The sequence below is a fragment of the Ailuropoda melanoleuca genome, chromosome 1 (assembly GCF_002007445.2).
Source record: "Ailuropoda melanoleuca isolate Jingjing chromosome 1, ASM200744v2, whole genome shotgun sequence".
NCBI lineage: Eukaryota > Metazoa > Chordata > Mammalia > Carnivora > Ursidae > Ailuropoda > Ailuropoda melanoleuca.
This window is the reverse complement of record NC_048218.1, coordinates 25,907,232-25,929,861: the sequence shown is the minus strand read 5'-3', so window position 1 is coordinate 25,929,861 and position 22,630 is coordinate 25,907,232. Positions and strand designations below refer to the sequence as shown.

General features: G+C 36.6%; 1 protein-coding gene across 1 annotated transcript in view; it reads left to right on the top strand.

Moving 5' to 3' along the window:
• LOC117801753 overlaps positions 1–22,630 on the top strand; it is a 179,565-nt gene that overhangs the window by 90,440 nt on the left and 66,495 nt on the right. The window contains exon 3 of the mRNA XM_034657233.1: positions 16,975–17,129. Within this exon, the coding sequence (XP_034513124.1) occupies positions 16,975–17,129 (155 nt within the window). The remainder of the gene's footprint in view (positions 1–16,974; positions 17,130–22,630) is intronic.

Here is a 22,630-nt window from a genome sequence, read left to right as displayed (position 1 = left end):
CTTAAGTTTTCTCTACATAGGTCTTACAATTTTCCTCTTAGTTGCTATGATCTTCATAATTATTATTAAATGTAACCAGTTTTCCAAGGAGCACTCTCTAGTTTCTGACTGCCTCAATAACCTCAATAAGCAAACTAATTTATTATGATTTTTCCTCCTTTTGAATGTATTTCCCTAGACTGAGTTTCAAGACACAGTATCTCATGATACCGTATCTCATGATACGGTATATATCAGTTTTGTTATTCTCCAAAATTATGTATTACATTTAGTTAAAGTTTATTTATTTATTTTTTACTGTACCCCTTTTAGACTCACAGCAGATCATAAGCTTCTGGAGAAAAAGTGGGGCTGTGTATTTATTGCTCAACTGTCAATTTTCTGTAGCACTAGAACAATGCCTAACACATACCAAATGAATGGTAAATATTTGCTGCATTGATCTGAATTAATAATGGAATTTTTTTCATAGTTATAGTAAATGCCAAATTACTTTGTGTTTTTTTTATAATAATATTTTTATTATATTATGTTATTTACCACACAGTACATCCCTGTACTTGTGTTTTGGCAAATTATTTTATTATGATTTTAGCATTTTTTATATTAACTGAGGCTTGTGTTCTCTATTCTTAGTGTTTATTTTCAAAATGAAGTATTTCATGGGTTTCTGTGTTGTCTTTATAAGGGGACACATTTGCCTTCTCCAGGTTGTGCCAATTTTAAGATATTTTCTGCCAAAGCATGCATCATTTAATTTAATTTTACTAATAGAGTAAGCAATTATATCCCTGAGTTTACAGTTTGCATTTGAGATACAATCTAGGCTAAATATTTTAATGCTTATTTACTAAAATTGTACTTATTTTGTAAATTGTTTGCTCATGACTTTGCTCATTGGTATGCTCAGTTTAATTTTAAAATAATAATTATAATTAAGTTTTAATCTTTTCCTGTTACATCTGCTCTAGATTTTCCTTTTAGCCTTTTTGGATTTTTATTTAATGGCTATAATTCAGAAACTTCAAAAATTTATATAACTTTATTTGTTTTTTGAGGGCAATTACCTTTTTTCTTTCATAATTCAAAAGTTATTGACCACAGTTCATATTGCCCCACATTAAACAAATGTCCATTTTTATTTTATTTGAGGCATTCTGGATATTGTTAATGTTTTGTATAATCATCCATAGTGCATTTAGAGTATATTTAGGGAAGGGTTATTTTTATTTTTGTGTGTGTGATGGATTATTATTTTCTGAATAGACTTTTTTCTCAAACTTGCAGAATTATCTAAGCGTAATTTAATTAATTAAAAAACTTTTTTTTCTGTCTTGATGTATGGGTTAGTTTTTAGTTTTCTCAACTTTTCCGTATTATGTGCTGATTTTTGTACCACAGTATTTCATTTATTGATTGGTTATCATATATTTTAATATTGTAAATCTAGTCCCCCATTATTTTTCTTTTGAGAATATTCTGAAATATTCTTTACTAATTAATCGTCAAAATAAAATTTGTTGTCATCTGAATGCCATGGTCCAAGAAGGAGCTTATGATTTTGATTATGTTTTATTAAATATTTAATTATTTTAGAAATGACTAATATAATACATAACTGTCTCTTCCCATCCAGGAACATGTTATATCTTTACATTTAGTCAAATATAATTTTATTTCAATAGAACTTTTTAGTGTTTGTAGTATGTCACATGTATTTCTCATTCAGATTTTTAAATTCTGATTATAATTTTAGTTAATATTGTGATGAGATACATTTTCAGTTTTTAACTATCCTACTTGGTTATTTAGGGATGCTGTTGAGTATTATATTATTATCTTGTCTCATTCTTATACTTAATTACATGTTCTAGTTTGATTTCTTGATAATGATGTCTCTTTCTTGTAGGTATGTACATTTCCTTTCAATATGGTGACAGTTGCTTTAGTATAGACATTTTTTATCATGACAAGTAATCAGAATTTTATTTCCATTTTCATGGTTTTTATTTATGAATAAGTGGTGAATTTGAGCAATGTATTTTTAAACGTATTCATTGAAATTATTATATTTTTGCACTTATTTCTTAAATTGTGATTGTGATATCCTTCCATTGAAAAATTATGGAATTTCTGAGCTAAATTTTTTAGATCGTGATAAATTGTTCTGCCGTTCTAAATCCCATCTATTGGTTTGTTTTTAAATCTGAAAAGAAGCAGAAGGGAAAATAGCTACAATAATAGAGTCTTTTAGTCAACTATTTATGGCTTAGGCAATCTATTTAGATCTAAATGTTGACCAAAATGCTTATGGGAAGCTCAATGTGCTCTGGCAAGCCTTGCAGACCATTTGTATTTAATGAAGGTTGATTATCAAGGGAGGCTGAGCACTCTCTATGGGCTGGTCTGTTTTCCCAACACTCTTTTGCTTGAGGTCGTTGTCAGGATATCGATAAGGTTTGGAGGGGTATTCTTGTAATTTGGCACTCAGACTTCCACTTACTTCTTTTTTGACAGTATAACATCTTATCCTTGTTATCAGCTGTTTCTTTGCTCTGTGGGGCAGCTTCTTTAGAAATCAACATGTCAGCTATGGTGAGGAATGGTTAATCATGTTGCACAGCCGGAAAAGGGACATCTGTCGTTCAAATATTTTTGTTTCAGACTCTCTCCCTATCTTCCTGTTTTATGGGTTACCTGCACATCCCTACTCCCCTTTCTCTGGAGATAATGGGTATCTTCATTGCTGAGCCTTTCTAGAATTTTATGATGTGATTTGGCTCATTTATGCTGGCATCTCTCCAAGAAGTCACTTAGCTTTTTGTTACTATTACTCCATCCATATGCCTCCCAATTTTTATTGACTTCACTAGAGTGCTTTTACTTCCTTTACCATTTTCAAGGTCTTGTGTGTTAATGCTTTTATTTATTTATTTTTTAAGTATGTAAGTTCCATTTTAATCAAGTTTGGGGAGGAAGCAGAGAGAAATGTGTCCACCATGTTTTTCAGGAAGTCTTTGTCGTGATACATGCTTATACTGTCTGTGGTAGACAGAGCCAATTAACTCCCCTGGCATCAGGGAATTTACCCATCGTTAACAAGACTTCAGATTTACCAGCATTGCAGTTTTGAAGGAGTGGGCTCTTATTGACCCAAGCTAATCATCATTGTTGATGGGGAAGGGTCAAGAATCTTCTGGTTCATGGCTTTATTTTTCCATATGGAGAGATTTCAGATGGAGTAACACTCCCCATTCCTCACTTAGTCTTCCTATGGAAAAAGAATGATAGCTGATTGTGAATAAAAAGAAACTTGGTGTTCTCAACTCAACTCTTTTCTCTCGTTGGATTTTCTCCCCCTTCAGTAAGTCAGCATGGATAAACTTAGTAGTGCAGGCTTTGCCTATATAAAGGTTGCCAGAGATCTATGATTGAAATGTGAGCAAACCCATTGGGTCCCAATCTAAGCCATATTCTCTATTCAGTTTATACAAAAAATGGCTGACCCATTGCTCTCCAGGTATCTGTCCCTGTGGCTTATTTTCTGTTTCTGAACTTGGGAAGGAAAGAAAGAGCTTCTGTATCTTATATCTATTCTCATCCCCACCCTTGAAACAAAACAAAACCCAACAAGTGTGTCCTCTCTCCCATGCTGCAATGTTTGCTTTAGTGATGAACATGGAGGCTGGGTCTAACCCATTAGTACATATCTCTCCTCTGACTATGGTGACTGTTAAACATTGGGCAGCACCTAATATAGAATGAAGCCATGAATTTCATTTGATATTTTTAGTTGAGAGATGTTGACTCTTTTTTTGGTTAGTTTTATAAGAAGATGTCATACTGTTACTGTTATTCAAACTTGTCCATGTACTTGATGTGCAGTTAGCCAATGTCTGAGACACCAGTTTTGAAGCAAAGAAAGCTATATTATTAGAAGGGCAGCCCAACAAGTAGGCACAGGATCATTTCCAAAGCTGCCTTGCCCCTCGTGACCCTAGGGACAGCTTATATACATGAGAAGAAGGTAAGGGGTTTCTTGAAACCTTGAGATGGGGGTGGTCTTGAAAAACCTGGAGGTAAGCATTCTTCCAGACAATGAAGTGCTATTTGAGACCTGGTACAATCAGATACGTCAAGACCAATGTTACTTTCCCGTCCCCATTAGGCTTCTACAATCAGTGGGTAAACAGGAAGTAAGGGTAAAAAGACAAAGTTAATGACCGATTGTGCATGAGGTTAAGAGGTGCATGAAACATAATTAAGTAGGGAACAAAACAGAACGTGAAGCTAAATTACTTATGCAATGAATACAACTATAGTTCTGCTTATACTTTCAAAACAGGTCCAGGAACCAAGGGTCCGGCCTCAATGCTGGGAACAAGTGTACCTATTTCATACCCATGACAAAGCCAGCAAGCACATAGAGGAGGAATTCAGATTAGAGAACTGAGGCAAACCCACCTAGAATTCCACCTGAAGTTTACTTCTAGAATTTTGATTTCTGTGGGCCAATACCTAAGCCCATTTGAGATGGTTCCTCACCATTAAAAGCATTATTGCACAGTTGAATATGCTTTTCTAGGATTTCTGTAGAATTTTCATATTTATGACCACATGAGCTCTCAGTGATTCACAAAACATCAGTGTAATGCCCACTCCACCTGAACAGGAGCATTGCTCTTGGGTTCTGATGGATTCTCAAATTCAGAAGTCAAAATAAGTTTCAACCGGGACTAATTTTACTTGGCCTTAAGACAGGATATGTGGCAGGCCACACTGCATGAATGGCAACAACAAATCAGAGGTCTTGAGTTTCCTAAGTATGCCTTCTGATATCCTTAGTTTATTGTTGAGATGAATGTGATCACAAGAGAGCAACTAAGGCAAGTTTAGAACACCTCAATTCAGAGAAGCCATAAACTCTGTGGGCCCTTTTAGCTGTTATACCTGAAAGAGGTATGCGGTTGGCTCCCATTCTCTGGTGCCGCAGAATCTCAGTAATGTTAGTTGTTACTCAATAAACAAACTCCACAAGGAAGTGCGAGTGTATGGTCTGGAAAGTACTCACCTCAGATGAATATTTGAACAGAAGATATACAAACATCAAGTAAGTACATAAAAATATGCTCCATTGCGTTAATCATTTTGAATCGCAAATTAAAATCTCAATGAAATAGCACTACACAAGCATTAGAATAACTAATACTAAAAAGTATACACCTTTGTTATAGTCTATACATTCCATTTGTAGATAGTTTAAGAGAGATGAGACATATGTCCGATAAAGACTTGTATGTTCATGTTAATAATAAATTTATTCATAGTAGCCTAAAACTGAAAATAACTCAAATAAACATTCATAGATGTTTGGATAAACAAATGAGGTATATTCAATCTCTTCATGTCTTCATGGTGTGAAGATTTTATTGTTCTCTCTTTACATAAGTTAATAAGGATTCTGGGATAAATAACATGTCAATAATTGCCAAACAGTATATCTCATCTCTTCTTTTTTTCATAGTTTATGTAATGAATTCCTTTCTATGGTCTCTGAGAATTTTTGCAGCAGAATGTTCATCAGAATTTTTCTTCTTTTGTGTCTTTTAGAACTATAAGCTATATTGTGTGGTTAAAATTTCACTTCCTTATTAATTTGAATTCTATTTCTTCTAAGTCTAAAACTGTTTGGAAGATTCCAAAGGAGTACAGTAGAATAAATTTAAAGGCTGCCAGACTGTAGTCTAAAACCTAATGATTGTGCTAAACCAATTTAAAAATCTTTGGAGTTCTAATTCCTCATTTCTGAAAATAGAGGTAATTATACATATATCAGAATAGTATTACGAGGAGGTCTGAGATAACATATGTAATACATCTAGAAAAAATATTAGGTTCCTTTTTTCCCTTCAGATTTAAATAACTTCAGGGCAAGGCAAGCAATCTACATATTTTTATTAGTATAATCCTTTTAGGGATGGTAAAGTCATAGAAAGAAATCTACCTTCTTTCCATTCTTCCTCAGGGGCTAATTTTTTAGTGGTCGATACACTGTCAGAACAATGTACATGAGTCAGTGTGCATGTGTGTGTGTGTGTGTATGTGTGTGCATGCGCACGTGTGTGAGAGAGAGACTTTTATTTTAAAATTATTTCCTAACAGAAAAAGCTTTTGTGAATACCATCCTAAATTTTTATTAATGCAGCTTTTTTATTTGCAAAAGCCTGAAGTGCTTGGTATTCATGGATTCACAGGTATTTAATTATGGGAAGTATAATTGACGAAGGGCCATAGTCCTGCAAAATCTATTGCGTGTTTGTGATGAGGCCACGCTTGGTTATAAGCTGCTCCCAGAACCAGGATATTTAATCTGCTTTCTGGGAGACAGGAGATTCCTCTAACAACCATTTGACTCAAGGACTCCATTCTTCATTCTCCTGGTGCTTTTTTCTTTTTCAGGTTACTGGGGAAATTTCAAAAAAGAACTTCTCTTCTGAAAGTTGATGGGTGAGATGCCTGGGTGGCTCAGTTGCCTTCAGCTCAGCTCATGATCTCAGGCTCCTGGGATTGAGTCCCACATCGGACTCCTTGCTTAGGAGTGAGCCTGCTTCTCCCTTTCCCTCTGCCTGCCGCTCTGCTTTGTATCTGTCTCTCCCTCTCTCTCTGACAAATAAATAAATAAAGTAAAAAAAAAAAAGAAAGAAAGAAAGTTGTTGTTGGGTACTTGGGCAGATCTTAGGGAAAACTTCCTTTGAAATTATTTTTTCTGGAATTCAGTGTTTTTTGTTGTTTTTATTTTATTTTATTATTTTATTTTATTTTATTATTTTATTTTATTTTATTTTATTTTTGCTTGTAAACTGTATATTAATGTTTTGGTGGGGGCAAGGTGGTCACAAGGAGACAGAAAATAGTTCATGTAATTCCCCATCCTGGGTTGTTGACACAAGCAAGTATTTAAATACCATTCCTTTAATGATAGATATATTGATTTGTGAGCAATGTGAGTTCTCACTGTGGTTAAAGTGACTCTATATTCTCACCAGCTATGTCAGATTCATGAATATTTCTGAGACTTAAATATTGCTCCCACAGTCTTATAGGTGTTTTCCTAAACAGTGGGCTTGGGAAGGTAGAAATAACTTGCCCAATCTAGTTAGCCCAGGTACAGCTGGAATACAACCTTTTGTAGCGGATCTGTGTTGATCCGTGTCATCTGTTAACGGAAGGCACACAGACTTTAGATGTTATTGTTGTTGTTGTTGTAGGAATGGCTCTTTTATAGATTTAAGTAACATGCTTCCACTTGTATTCAGCAACTTATTAATTTCAGGATTAAATGGTATTAATTCCTTCTATGGAATTTTAGATAGCTAACACACTTATGTTTCTTCTTATCTGCTCCTGCTTCCTTCACATCTCACATTTTGATATGCTCTGAGATTTGGGCCCCCGTTTGTTTGACTAAAATGATCATTTTCACATTGAATGTTATCATGCAGGGTATATCATTTTAATGTTGGCATTTACTGTATAACCATTTTTACATGTTTATTACTTTTAAAAAATGAATTTGATGCTTGGTTGCCGCTGTAAGTATTTTAACTATCATACAGGGAGGGGGAAGTAAAACATAAGATATAGGAAAGAAGTTGTATCTTTTGTGAGGTCTGCGTGATAAGTCGATGGGGAAAAGGCACAAGGCTAGGGGGCAGGCACAGGGCAAACAGTCACTTCTGTGCTGCTGTAAATCATAGGGTTCTCTGACCAGGTCATCTCAAAAATCCTGAGTCTGGAGAATTATACCATCTTTTCCATCCAAGAGGTTACCCTCAAAGCAAAACCCCATAGACAGCCCAGGAAACTATCTCCTTTTGAAACAAAGTACGTATGGGACAACCACCCAAGTCTTCAGATTTTGAAGATCAAATTCCCTGAAATTGATCAGCTAAAGCCGCATCCTATAAACACAATTACAACAAACTTAACGTTTTTTTCTTACTCCTCCCCCCGGACCTCCCTACTGAACAATATACAGAACTTCTTGATTTACAATGGATTTATGTCCCCATAAACCCATTGTAAGTTGAAAATACCGTTAAGACAAAAATGCATTTAATACACTTAACCCACCAACCATAGCTAAGCCTCGGCTACCTTAAACATGCTCAGAACACTTACATTAGCCTGCGGTTGGGCAAGATCATCTAACACAAAGCCTACTTTAGAGTAAAATTTGACTATCTCATGAGTTACTGAATTCTGTACTACAAGTGAAAAACAGGATGTTTGTGTGAGTACAGAATGGTTGTAAGTGGATCAGTTGTTTACCCTTGTGATCACGTGGCTGCCTAGGAGCTGTGGCTTGCTGCCATCGCCAGCATCATGCTAGCATATCACATGTTGCTAGCCCAGGAAAAGATCCAAATTCAAAATTTGAAGTATAGTTTCTACTGAATGGGTATAGCTTTCACACCACTGTAAAGTTGAAAAATCATCAGTCAAACTGTTGTAAGTTGGTGACCATCTATAATGCAAACTAAAGATCTGATTTAATTCACCTAAGACTCTTGTCTTAAAATTCAAAGTAACAATTCCATATAATAAATTATTAAATTTTTAAAAATACTTTATTTATTTATTTGACAGAGAGATAGAGAGAGAGAGAGCTTAAGCAGGGGGAGTGGCAAGCAGAGGGAGAGGGAGAAACAGACTCTCTACCGAGCAGGAAGCCTGATGCAGGACTCGATCCTAGGACCTTGCGATCATAACTTGAGCCGAAGGCAAATGCTTAACCAGGTGAGCTACCCATGCACCCTCCATATAGCAAATTATTATAGGTAGTTTTTTTCTGTCAACTTCTAAAATTGTTTGTTCAATATTTGGATTTATTCTTAGATTTCCTCAGATAAGTTTTTTTTTTCTTCATGGAAGAGAAACAATGAAGATATATAGTTCCTACTTTCCTATATTTTTCAATCTTTGTATTGCTCTACTAAAGGAATGTCAACTGGAATGACAATAGAATTCTCAAATCTACTCTGTCAATTATCTTCAGCTGTCCCATCTCCTGGCTTCTAAGAGTGATGAGGAAGTCTGGCACGTGTTTGATTTTTGTCCTCAGCGAGTAGCTTTTTTGTTCTGCCAGCTTTCCAGGGAAGAGCGTGGGTGAAGGTAGACTTCTGATGAGTCGTGCTAATGAGCAGAAGCTTGTAGAATCCCTCGTTTATCCTTAAAACTTAATACATTACCAGACTCTCTAGGTTCTTCGTGTTTTGCCATTTTGCCCCACCACACTGTGAATGCTTTTGATCCGAAGATTCACATTTTTACTTTGGTCAGGATTTTTATCTATTATGTATTTGACTATTATTTTTTAGCTTCTTTTGCTATGTTATTTTTTTTAATTAACAATTATAGATTGCATCATGGTTATATATGCCTTCCATATTCTTATCTTCTAATAGACCACATTTATTTATTTATTTATTATTTTTTATTTTTTGATGTAAAGTTCGATGATTCATTAGTTGTGTATAACACCCAGTGCACCATGCAATACGTTTTTCTTCATTTTCATTTCCATTTGTATTGTTGGAGGGTTTGATTCGATGGATTTAATTTTCTGTAACAGTGATTCTGCGCTTTCCTCCTTCTATGGCCATTTTTAGTGCAGATCCAAGTGTTTTTAATTCCTTAAATCATTTTCTTAATTTTCTAATTAAGTATGGTATAATTATTCTTATGTGCAGGCTAGATGAATTTTTATGAATGGGTAAGCCTGTAGAACCACCACCCAATGACAGCCATTTGACCTCTTTTACCACAGATTAATTTTGTCTATTTTGAACTTCACTTAAAGGAATCCTATAATATGTACTCTTTTGTGTCTGGCTGCTTTTGCCTAATATTATATCTGTTTGATGTTTGAATGTAGCAATAGTGTGTTTATTTTCAATGATATCTAGTATTTTTGTATGAATTTATTTATCCATTCTGTTGTTGATGAACATTTGGGTTGCTGCAAGTTTGAGACCAGTAAGAATAATAAAGCTATGCACATTTTTGAGATGTCTTGTTGCATACATGAGTGCCTTTCTAGAGATAAAGTTACCGGGTCACAGGTTATATGAATGTACGTCTTTGGCATTTAATGTCTAATGGCTTTCCAAAGTGCTTGTCCCACCTTATATCCCCATCAGCAGTCAGAAAGAGTTCAACTTGCTCTCCATTATCATTTATGATCTTTTTCATAGCAGTCATTTTTGGTGTCTAGTAATAGCTTATTGCAGTTTTATTTTTTCCCCAATGCATATTTCATATATTTACACACCATTTGGATATATTCTTTTATGCAGTGCCTATTCAAGGGTTTTGCCCCCTTTTAATTGGGCTGTTTGTCTTTTTTTTATTGATTTGAATGGGTTCTTTATCCTTTTAATTTGTTTCCTGGCTGTCCCTTGTTTTGAGATCCTTTATTGTCTCTTTTTCCATATCTTCTGTATATAAGACCCTTAAAATATTTAACCCTTAAAATATTGAAAGATCAAAGCAGTCACTGTTTAACATTTTTTTTCCTTTTTGGGCTACGCCTTCATGGGTAAGATCTTCCTCTTTATACCTGTAAATAGTGTGCCTCCCACTATAACCATGCTTTGGACTGAATGTTTGTGTCCCTCCCCTCATATCCATGTATTGAACCTCATACCCCAATGTGCTTAGAAGTGAGACCTTTGGGAAGTAGTTAGGTCACAAGGATAGAGCCCTCATGAATGGGATGAGTGCCCTGTAAAAGAGGCCCAAGAGAGATCCTTTATCCTTCTGCCATGGGAAGTCAGAGCTAGAAGGTGTCATCAATCAACCGGAAAGCATTCCCTCCTCCCCAGATGCTGAATGTGCAGACACTTTGATCGTGGACTTCCCAGACCCCAGAACTGAGAGAAACAAATTCCTGTTGTGTATGAGCCACTCAGTCTATGTAATCCTGTTGTAGCTGCTGGAACAGACTAAGGTAAGCCATGTAATCAAAAGTGTAGCTAATTTCCCTGAGTTCTGCCTCCGAGTTCAAAAGCATGTGTACCGCCCACCACCTTTGTTTGCCAGTTTCAGGTACTAGTAGCACGATCAGAGTAACACCCTATCTGTTGTGTCCTGGGAAGTCCTTTTAGGATTATCTGTGCAGGAGAATTGAGTACAATCGTATTTATGTATGTTTTGTGTATGTTTCCGCAGTGACTGCAGGGAAGGGTGACTTGAGGTATTTGTGCGTAGTGCCGATGTCAGAGCTCATTACAGCCCCTGTCTCACAGAGTAGCCAAGGCAGCCCCAGCGTTTGTCCGGAGCCTGGGAGCAGGGAAGATCCCAGTATCTGGGTTGTGTTTTTTAAATTGAGGTACAGTTGACACACCACGTTACATTAGTTTCAGATGTACCACACAGTAATTCCAACAAGTCTATGCCTGCTGCTTTGCTCACCACAAGGATAGCTACCCTCAGTCACCATACACACTGTTACAGTACCATGACTATATGCCCCATGCTGATCACCTTACCTCCCTGTCATACTCATTCTGTATCTAGTAGCTGGTCTAAAAATTCAAGATCAGAGTGTAGTGATAGGGACTGGATCCTGCCTCCACAGGATCCATAAAAACAATTTCTCTCACAGAAATTCTTCATTTGCTTTGCCTGGAAAACTCGCTCCTTCAGGTATCAGGTCTAGGGTGCTGTGTTGGAGTTGACATAAGGTTCGTTTTTTGTGTGTACTCAGTTCCACAGTCCTCCTTTCCTGCATCCCCGGAATCCACCTCCCTCTTGTGTTACTTCCCCTTTGAAACCTCAAAACACCCATGGGCTTACTCTATTCCTGGACGGACAACTATTTGTCCTAAAAGTATTCCTTCGAATGAGTGGCTTTCATCAGTCCCTCTCCTCAAACACATTTTGGCCACCATGGGGGGTTCGGAGCACCGTCTCCAGAAGGGTGGCTGTTGTCAGTGAAGACACAGTGTTTTCCGTACATCCGGATGGATGAAGAAGTGTGCAGGGAAAAAATGCCAATTAATTTTCTGAAGCCACATGTCAGGCCCTGCTGTTTACTTCTTTACTTCTTCTTCTGCAGAATTTTTTGTGTGAGCCCTACTGTGTGTGTGTGTGTGTGTACATTGGGACTTGGTTTATCCAGGGTTATTTAGGTCTACCTGCCCCAAAACAATGTTAGTCAACTTTCTTGATGACTGCCCCCGTTTATATATTCTTCCAAGATCCCTGGAGGACCCTCTTGAATGGTTTCACGGCTTGTGGGACATGAGGAAAGCGTACAGCCATGAAGAGTCACAGCTGAAGACACTGGTCTTTGAAAACTACTCCTCTATGTTCATAGAAATGCTTATACTCAAATGGCTCTTGGTTTGGGGAGGGGTAGCTATTTCATTGGCGGGTGACTTTCAGGATTCTAATTCTTTGACTAACCACACTGGAGAGACAAACATAGAAGGCTATGGACTACTTGTTTGTTTGTTTTAAGACTCCACATATTTTTGTCCCAACGTCTTTTGCTGCTGTCTGTCTGCAAGTATAAAATTATTCCAAGTTAGTTCTTATTTCTGATGACTTCAGACTTCCCGCTTGCCCCCAGATCTTGCTTCTGCAGGTAGGCCTGGGTCCTCTGCAGTCATGGGACAATCCATCCTCTCCTCCTGGGATTTGGGTTGGAGGACGGGCCCACTGTTGTCACGTGCCAAGCCCGTGGAAGACTGTTGCTCAGTGGGAGGGAAAGGAGGGCCTGAGTCTCCCATGCCCTGTATAACACCCCCTTCTTTTGTTTTTCCAAGCTGGGGGGTATTAGCTTCATTGGAACTTTCTCTGCTTATTTACTATAAAACACTTTCTTGTGTTTCAGTTTATTATATTTTTTTTCAGTTTTATCCAAATCGTGTGTATTTAATAAAAGTCCCTTTAAGTTATGACATGTGGTTTTAATATTTCTCTGAGTATTAGAGGGGTTTCTCTTTCTCTTCTAGTTACTACTTGGTCTTTTCAGTTAATTTTTGGTGTAGGGTTATTTGTAAGCTAGTTCTTAAATTTCCATTTTTATCAGAATTCCCTTTCACGAGTGACTGGCAACTTTCTAGAACTCTGTAGCTCGATAATCTAGATGATAGCCATCCCTAATATTCTGTTGGTGGTGGTGATGTTTGTGCGCATGTGCATGTCCTTTTGACTTAATTTGTTCTACTTGAATTCATTCTCATACTCTATGGGCAAGATGATATTTTGGGGTTATCTCTTCCCCAGCATGAGATTCTTCCTAATTCCCTCTCTGTTGATCTGAGATTCTTTCTTGCACACGTAATCCCTCCTATGATCTCATTGCTGCAAACTACTTAGGAATATGTGTTTTATAGCCTGAAGTATCAGAGAAATGTCAACCAAACTGCTCCTGGCAAAGAAAATGAAGCACATTTGATTCTGAATACATTTTAATTTTTTTTCCTTTTTTGTTTACAAAATCTATTTTGTTGAAATAAGTATATGGTAAAGGCATAATTTATAACCCTTCTCTGTGTTGAAAAACATTGTCCTTTCTGAATACAATATCATATAATCTGTAGATTTAAGAAAGATGGAGTATAATGCCATAATGTTTGTATCTTTATGTAATTATTTTTTATCATCATTTTTTTAAAGTAGGCTCCACACCCAGTGTGGAACCCAATGCAGGGCTTGAACTCAAGACACTGAGATCAAGACCTGAGCTGAGATCAAGAGTTGGATGCTTAACCAACTGAGCCACTCGGGTGCCCCTATATAATTATTTTCTAATCCTTTATGAACCCTAAGGAATTGGGGTTGGGGAAATTTCATTAATATGAATTAAAACTTACCCCTATTGTTGTATTATTTTGTTGTTGTTGTTACCTTTGTTTTGCTTTGATGACCTTTCAAAAAGTATCAACCAATCTCCTTTTAACAGAACAAGGTACTTTATATCTCTCTTGATTTAGGTTTTTTATCATTTGATTTTTTTTCAAAAGACAAGCTTATGGTAACATAGTGTAATACAATATTACCAGAGAACTCTCTTCTTTACCAGTTTCAGAGAGCTTACTGTTAGGGTTGTATTAATTTGCATAACACGCTTATTGAGGAAGGAGTGGACACAGCTCTTCACCAGGAAATAGTTACCATTACCAGGCTCCTTTCTGAGACACTGCATCTCAGCCACAGCTTGGAAGGGCTTAGCTCCAATAGTCTCTTTTTCCATAGCAGATGACTTGAGGGAGAGCACTTGATGTAAATATGACTCATAACTTTCCCTCTCCAGGGAATTTGGAATGAAGTCCTAGAGACTAAGTCCATTAATTGTAGGAGATTGGGCTGGGATTAGGCAGATTTCCTTTCACTTCAGGGTAGCCATGATATGTTTCATATAAAAGCATATAAGTGAGGAGAGATACTGGCTTGTAGAAACAGAAACAAGCACAGGAAATGTGTGGAGATGAGAAACAATGTGGCCCCAGAGTTCCTGTCTGATAAATCCTTTATTTTACTATATTTCTCACATTTTCGGCAGTTGTGTTCTCTGTATCCTTATGACATATCTTTTTGAAAATCGAATTTGAAGAGGATTTTTTTCCCCGAACCAATGGGTTCTGACAAAGATAACCTTAAACTAGGAATAAGAAATCATGTGTTCTACTTTCAGCTCTGTCATAAATTTGCTGTGTTCTTACCATAAAGAATTAGGTTGTTCTCTCTCCTCCTGGAGTACTCTTCATTACTTACTATATATTGTACTACATTACTTACTATATATATTGTTTTGTTTTTGTTTTTGTTTTTTTAAAGATTTTATTTATTTATTTGACAGAGATAGAGACAGCCAGCGAGAGAGGGAACACAAGCAGGGGGAGTGGGAGAGGAAGAAGCAGGCTCATAGCGGAGGAGCCTGATGTGGGGCTCGATCCCAGAACGCCGGGATCACACCCTGAGCCAAAGGCAGACGCTTAACTGCTGTGCCACCCAGGCGCCCCTATATATTGTAATCATCTATTTGAACGCCTGTCTCTCTCACGGAAGGGGATGGCTTTATTCTTCTTGGTATCCTCAGCACCTAGTACCGTGTTTAGCACATGATACGTACTCAACAACTTTTTGTTAACCAACAAACTAACTGCCAACCGTGTGGAGTTTACTTCTTGGGTGCAGTTTGCTCAGAAGGAACCAGAAGAGAGAATTCTTGAAGTTCTCACTACTTGTAGAGTTTTAGCATTGATCTCTAGATTACTTTTGTTGACCTGGTCATTAGTTTAGTTTGCCTTTCTGGCTTAAGTATTTTCTTGAGGAGTGCTTTCTTGTCTATTAGGAAACAAAGTATTTTTAGCATTTTGGGTATTCTTTTCTTTGTTTCTCTCTCACACGTATGTTTACATATGTTGTCACTAGAGTTGGTTTAAATAAATGCTGTAAAGGCACTTCTTTAGAAAAACACCCATTTTGCGGATGATGAATATATAAGATAGGAGGATATGAAAACCCTCATGTACTCATTGCCTGGTTTCCACAACTGTCCACACATGGCTAACTTGACCTTCGGTACTCCTCTCAATCCTCTCACCCTGCTGTGTTTATTTGAAATAAGCAAATCTTAAGTATCAATCATATCAATTTGTCTGTAAATACTTCAGTATTTTTTCACCAACTCTAAGGTTCAAGGACTCAGCACTTCCTTTTAAAGAGTCCAATTGGTTTGTAAAAATTTATGTTAGGAAATGAACTTCTAATACTTCTTTGACTTAAGATAGTATACTTTGAGTGATTTCTAAATATGAAAACTAAAATTTGATTGACATTAGACAAATAGCAATGATTTGTAGCAAAAAGCAGTTATAATGAAAGTGTATCAAATATCTCTTTATTATCCTTTTAGTCACTTCTCCTGAGTTTCTAGTCTCTTCTTTTCTGTAGTTGGCTAGGATCAGTGGAGACCTGTCACTCCTTTCCATTGCTGTACATTCCATTCCAGTGATATGTGACGAACTTTGTACTGTAGAGCAAAACTTATTCCAGCATAATAATATGGATTCATGTTTCACTTGGCATAGTCCTTAAGTATTATCCTGGAAAGTCTTGCTCCAGCTGTCTCAAATTATTTTCATTTAATATGTCATGTTTAATAGCAGGGAGGAGACTATTGCTAATGGTTTCTTCTTAGAAATTAATGTGTCAACCTGGTGAAAACATAAAGTTAAAGCAGATGAACAGGGATCCTTCAATTTAACATCCTAAGCATATTAATTCACTTAGCAAAAGCATAACAAGATTAAGTAATCGATGAGAATTTCCGTTAAGAATGGGGAAATGTAGCACACGGAGAAGGAGGTTAGCAGCCCATCAATGTGATATATTCACAATTTTTTTAAAATTTAGATTTTAGGTAGTGATGGTTGAGTTCAAATGATGTGTCTTGGGGCTAGGGACAGATGTAAGCAGGCAGTGTGCAGGCCTTAATGTAATGTTTTATGAAGCAGTATTCTATATGGAGCCTGCATTTGTGACACTGGGTGGGACATCTTTCCCTGTGAGCCAGTGTAAAGTAAGCTTTCCATTTCTCTAATGATTATCACTGAAGGGATTTCCAAAAGTTGCTTTAAGACCTTGGAATTGGATGAACGTGTAGGACCGAGAATGCTTTTTATTAATAAGAGTTTGAAGAACTCTTCCTCCATTGTGCAGACAACAAGGTTTTTAATCACTGGTACAAACCTTTGCACATCCCGAGGCAACAATCATAATGATGTAACAATCTTACGATGTGTAACAGAGAGGTTTTGAGGTTTCTGACCTTTGGTTGTGAATGTACTGCTTCCTCTGGTGTTGAATCTGCCAGACACTTCCTCTCTCTTTTACCCTTAGTCCCCCCTTATCTGAGCTTTCGCTTTCGCAGTTTCGCTTTCTTTGGTTTGGGTTTAGTTACCCCAGTCAACCAAGTCCGGAAGCAGACGATCCTCCTTTGGGCTCATGGTCAGGAGGCCAGAGTAGTGTCCGCTGCTTCCGAACGCCTAGTCATTCACCGCACTCCATCTGCTCACGTAGGCATGGTGTCGTCCTTCATCACAAGAAGGAATGTGAGTACAGTATAAGATATTCTGAGCGAGAGACCAGGTTCACATAACATTTATTACAGTATATTGTTATAGCTGTTCTATTTTATTAGTAATGTTAATCTCACCCTGTGCCTAATTACTAATTAAACTTTATCACAGGTCCAATAGTATATATTGGGTTCAGTACTACCCGCGGCTTCAGGCATCTCCTGGGGATCTTAGAAAGTATCTTCCACAGATAAGAGAGGACTACTGTATTTCTCACCCAATAATTTATTTCCAATCCTCTTTAAATCCTTCCTCTTTTTACTCTTAACACAACTCTCACACTGCAGCATCAGCTTAAAAGCTGCCATAAATTACTTTAAAGTTTTTGATGTTCTTATTTTCCATAATTTTAATAGCTTATGAGCACCAAGTCAAATTGAAACACACAGCAGTGTTGTTGAGTACAGGTTAGCTTAATGTATCTCTTGTGATATATGGATGACTCTCCAGTGTAGAGAGTGGTCGTATTCCTATCTTTCCATCTCCATCGTGGTAACAGATACTCCCTCCAGATTTTTTTTCTCTGTATACTTCAAAAACATACTATATTTTTGGATTACTAGCCCTCCTCCTGTAAAGAAGTATGAAATAGAACATTTTTGTTGAAACGGGAAAGAGACGTATCTTTTTTTTAAATAATAATTTTTTATTATGTTATGTTAGTCACCATACAGTATATCCTTAGTTTTTAATGTAATGTTCCATGTTTCCTTATTTGCGTATAACACCCAGTGCACCACGCCATATGTGCCCTAAAAGAGACATACCTTAAATATCAGAAGATGGATGTTATTGGTTTTTCTCATCCTTTGATATCAAAAGTGGAAGTTTACAAATAGATAAAAAATGGAGTGTTTATTAATGCATAATATGAATTGGGTAAATAAGAATAACTTTTTTCTCCTACTAGAACAGTAATTTCACTTCTGAATCTAAGAAAAAACGGATGAGGGAGAAAAATTGAAGCACAAAATAATTCACTGCAGCATTTTTATGATAGTAAGAAATGAAAACCACCCAAATGGTGCATTACGAGGGAATTAAGTAATGGTTCGGTAATGGTTAAGTAAGTTTTGGAAAAGCATTCAAGAGGCTATTAACATTCAATATGTTGTTAAATCACTGTATTTAAAATGAGAGCAGAAGTTATATGTAAATCTTACGAAAATTACCAAACATAGTCATGATTATATAAAAAATTAGTTCTATGTAAAGCAGAATAAAAACGTTTCAAATGCTTTGTAAGTATTTGCAGTGGTTATGTTTGCTGATATAATTATGGATGGCCCATCTCTTCTACTTTCTTATGTTTCCCAGTTTTCTATCATACAAATGCACCACCACCACTTAAACTCTCTCTTGGAGAAGGTTAAACAACCTGATGTAAATTCTTGCCGTGCTGTAAGCTTCATTCAATTTATGTGACCTAGAACAGCAGCCTGCCATCAGAAGGAAAATGTAATTATTTAATTATTTTGAGATATATGCTGTAGTGACTATAATAAACATTAATGAGATAATCTAGGTGGAGGAGGATACACTTATTCATTGTGAAATTCTTTCAACTTTGTTGAAAGCTTAGAATTTTTTATGATTCAACATTGGAAAGAAAACAATGAAAATAAGTTCTGAGATTCAGGCGATCTATTTACAGAGAAGCTTTCAGAGCATCATTTCTTTGCATGTTGGAAGCTGTTAGTATATGCTCCATTATTATTCATTTTATTTATCTGTTTTCCCTGGTATAATTAATGGAGATGCAAAATAGTCAAATATTAGGATTTATGCAAGTCCATTTGTAACATTCAATGATTTTTTTTTCTTGTGCTTTTAATCATCTTGTCTCTAAGTTTGCTTCTATGAAATATGATATTTTATTATGTTTTCTTCTAAATATTATATCCCATATTGTTCACCTTTAACATTTTATTCATATGTAGGTGTAATATTTGAAGAATTTATTTATATGGAAGCAAAAGTACAGCTTTCACAAATACTATTACTATCAATACATATATTCACATGTATGAAATATGTCTGTTATATGCAGATATACAAATTAAATGTTAAGAAGATGGTAGACAGCTGTTTTCTCTTCAGTAATACTAGAATGAGTAGAAATGGGATAAATACATAGCAGAAAGGTTTCCATTATACACTTGTATTTAATATGGGGAAAATACATATTTCAGTGAAGTGTTGTGTGTGTGTGTGCACTAAATATAGAAATAATTGGCTTGAGAAATTCTATATGGTAATTCATGTTTACTATGTTGACATGTTCAAATATAGGATTTTTCTTTTTATGGGCTCATAAATGGAGTGTAAAATGCTAGAGGCAGTATATATTCAACAACCTGCTAGGGAAATGGGCAGAAGATATGAACAGACACTTTTCCAATGAAGACATACAAATGGCTAACAGACACATGAAAATGAAAAATGTTCAAAATCATTAGCCATCAGGGAAATTGGCTAACAGACACATGAAAATGAAAAATGGCTAAACAAATGGCTAACAGACACATGAAAATGAAAAATGTTCAAAATCATTAGCCATCAGGGAAATTCAAATCAAAACCACATTGAGATACCACCTTACGCCAGTTAGAATGGCAAAAATTGACAAGGCAAGAAAAAACAAATGTTGGAGAGGATGTGGAGAAAGGGGATCCCTCTTACACTGTTGGTGGGAATGCAAGTTGGTACAGCCACTTTGGAAAACAGTGTGGAGGTCCCTTAAAAAGTTAAAAATTGAGCTACCCTATGATCCAGCAATTGCACTACTGGATATTTACCCCCAAAGATACATATGCAGTGAAGACAAGGGCCATGTGCACCCCAATGTTCATAGCAGCATTGTCTACAATAGCTAAATTGTGGAAGGAGCCGAGATACCCTTCTTCCAGATGACTGGATTAAGAAGATGTGGTCCATATATACAATGGAATATTACTCAGCCATCAAAAAGAACGATTACCCAAAATTTGCAGCAACATGGATGGGACTGGAGGAGATTATGCTAAGTGAAATAAGTCAAGCAGAGAAAGACAATTATATGGTTTCACTCATTTATGGAACATAAGAAATAGCAGGAAGATCAGTAGGAGAAGGAAGAGAAGAATGAAGGGGGGGGGGTAAACAGAAAGGGAATGAACCATGAGAGTGTGGAGTCTGAGAAACAAACTGAGGGCTTCAGAGGGGAGGGGAGTGGGGGACTGGGATAGGCAGGTGATGGGTATTAAGGAGGGAACATATTGCATGGTGCCCTGGGTGTTATACGCAAATAATGAACCATGGAACATTGCATCAAAAACTAAGGATATACTGTATGGTGACTAACATAATAAAAAATTATTATAAAAAAAGATAAAAATACATATCATTGCTGGTATGCTTGTTCTTTTTAAATTTTTAAATAATAGCTTTGTTTTTAAGCCCACAGATTAAAAAACTGAATTGTACTGGTCCTTATCAGGGGCACAGAAGACCTATGCAAAGATCCTTAAATGTGCCTTTCTGAATTGGCATCATTGTTTGGTCAGTAGTTGGTGCTAGCCTTTAGACCAATCCTTTCATGTTGTAAATTTGTTAGGATTTTTGCAAAGGAAAAAGGAGTAGTAAAAAGGAAATTAACCAATGATAGAAAATTATATTTAATCTTCCTATGTCCAACTTTATCTAGAGACTTCCTTTTGGTTCCTTACGTATAAACACATTAGCTATCATTATAACAAAATCCCTCTGTTACGAAAAATATTTTGTATACATAGAGCCAGTGTAGAAATTTTCTAAAAGATGAAAGTTTAATACTAATCCATATAATGCAAAAATATATTTGTATTAGTTAGCATTAAATCTGGCTATGCATAATAGGAAACTCCAAATAATCATAGAAATATATTTCTCTCTCACATTCAAGATGTCTCACATTTAAGAGGTCAGTTCAGGCTTGTTTTGGTATTCCAAAAGAGCCCCAAATTCCTCCTATCTCATTGTTCCACTATATGCGGCTTCCATTGTCAAGGGTTTCCGCTTTGATCCCAGATGGCTACTGATATTTCAACCACTGTATTTTCATTCCAGCCATCAGGATGGAAGAAGGCAATGGAGCATACTGCTTTCTGTTAGGCGCACTTCCTGCAATTTTCACACAATACTTCAGTTTATATCTTATCACTTTCATCATGGTCATACCTAATTACAAAGGAGACTGTGATATGTGGTTTTTATCCCATCTGACCATGTACTAAAGTGAAAATCAGAATTATTTTACCATGGGAGATAGAGTAATGTCTCTTACCCTCAAAGATATTCATGTCTTAATTTTTACAACCTACAAATATGCTACTTTATCTGACAAAAGCGATTACGCTGATGTGATTACAAATCTGCAGAGGAGAAGGTTAGCCTGGGTTATCCAGGTGGGCCCAATGGAGTCACAAGGGCCCTCAAAAGAGTGCTGCCAGTTCAAAGAAGGAGATGGGTGGTAGAAGTGAAGTGTTGGGAGATGGAGGAAGGAGTGAAGACCCATAGAATGCAGGTAGACTCTAGATGCTGGAAAATACAAGGGAATGGCATCTCTTCAGGGAGCTTCCAAAAGGAACCAGCCCAACCAAAACTCTGTTGTTTTAAGCTGCATGTTTGTGACAGATTTTTACTAAAGGAAACTGCCGTACTTACTCAAGAGAAGGGACTAAATATCAAGCCCATCAATAGCCTGCCATGCATTTTCAGTGACATCCATATTTTTGGTCCCCAGATCTATCTAAATTCTTTCTATATATGGATTCGGCAGTCCTGAGCCATTGGTAAATGAATAAATACTCTAATCTGGTAGCTTGAGTACTTAGATTCAGTTAAACCCTGGGTAACTAATGGCACACAGCTGTCAAGGAGCTACCTATGCTGTGGGGGTAAGGCTCGTTCAGATGCATAGTTAGTATTTGCACATATTTCCTCCATCCAGCATAAGCCAATCAAGTCATGAAATCTAGGGTCAAGGCCAGTGAGAGAGCTGTGGCCAGAGGAAAAATACTTTTGGGTCTTATGGAGGAGGAAGACGAGGGAAATGGCTTGGAATTTGACTTCCTGGCCCTTTATGATAGGCCTGATGATCTGCTTCCCAGGCCTCTCCTGTTGTCTATCTGAATATACCCTCCATTCCCATACCTGTGGACAGATGATTTCTGTCTGGTAATCTCACCTCAAATGCTACCCATTTTTTTGGTGGGAATCTTGATTGTTACTCTTGACCCTAAACTAACTAATTCCCCAACTCAGAATATTAATTCTCCATTGTTAATTGAAGACTTGTCCTCTATGGTAGGCTGAATAATGGGTCTCCAGAAATGTGTCCATGCCCCAATTCCCAGAACCTGGAGACATGTTACATTGTATGACAGAGGTGAATTATGATTGCAGATGGAATTAAGGATGCAATCAGCAGATGCTGACATCATCCTGGACTAACT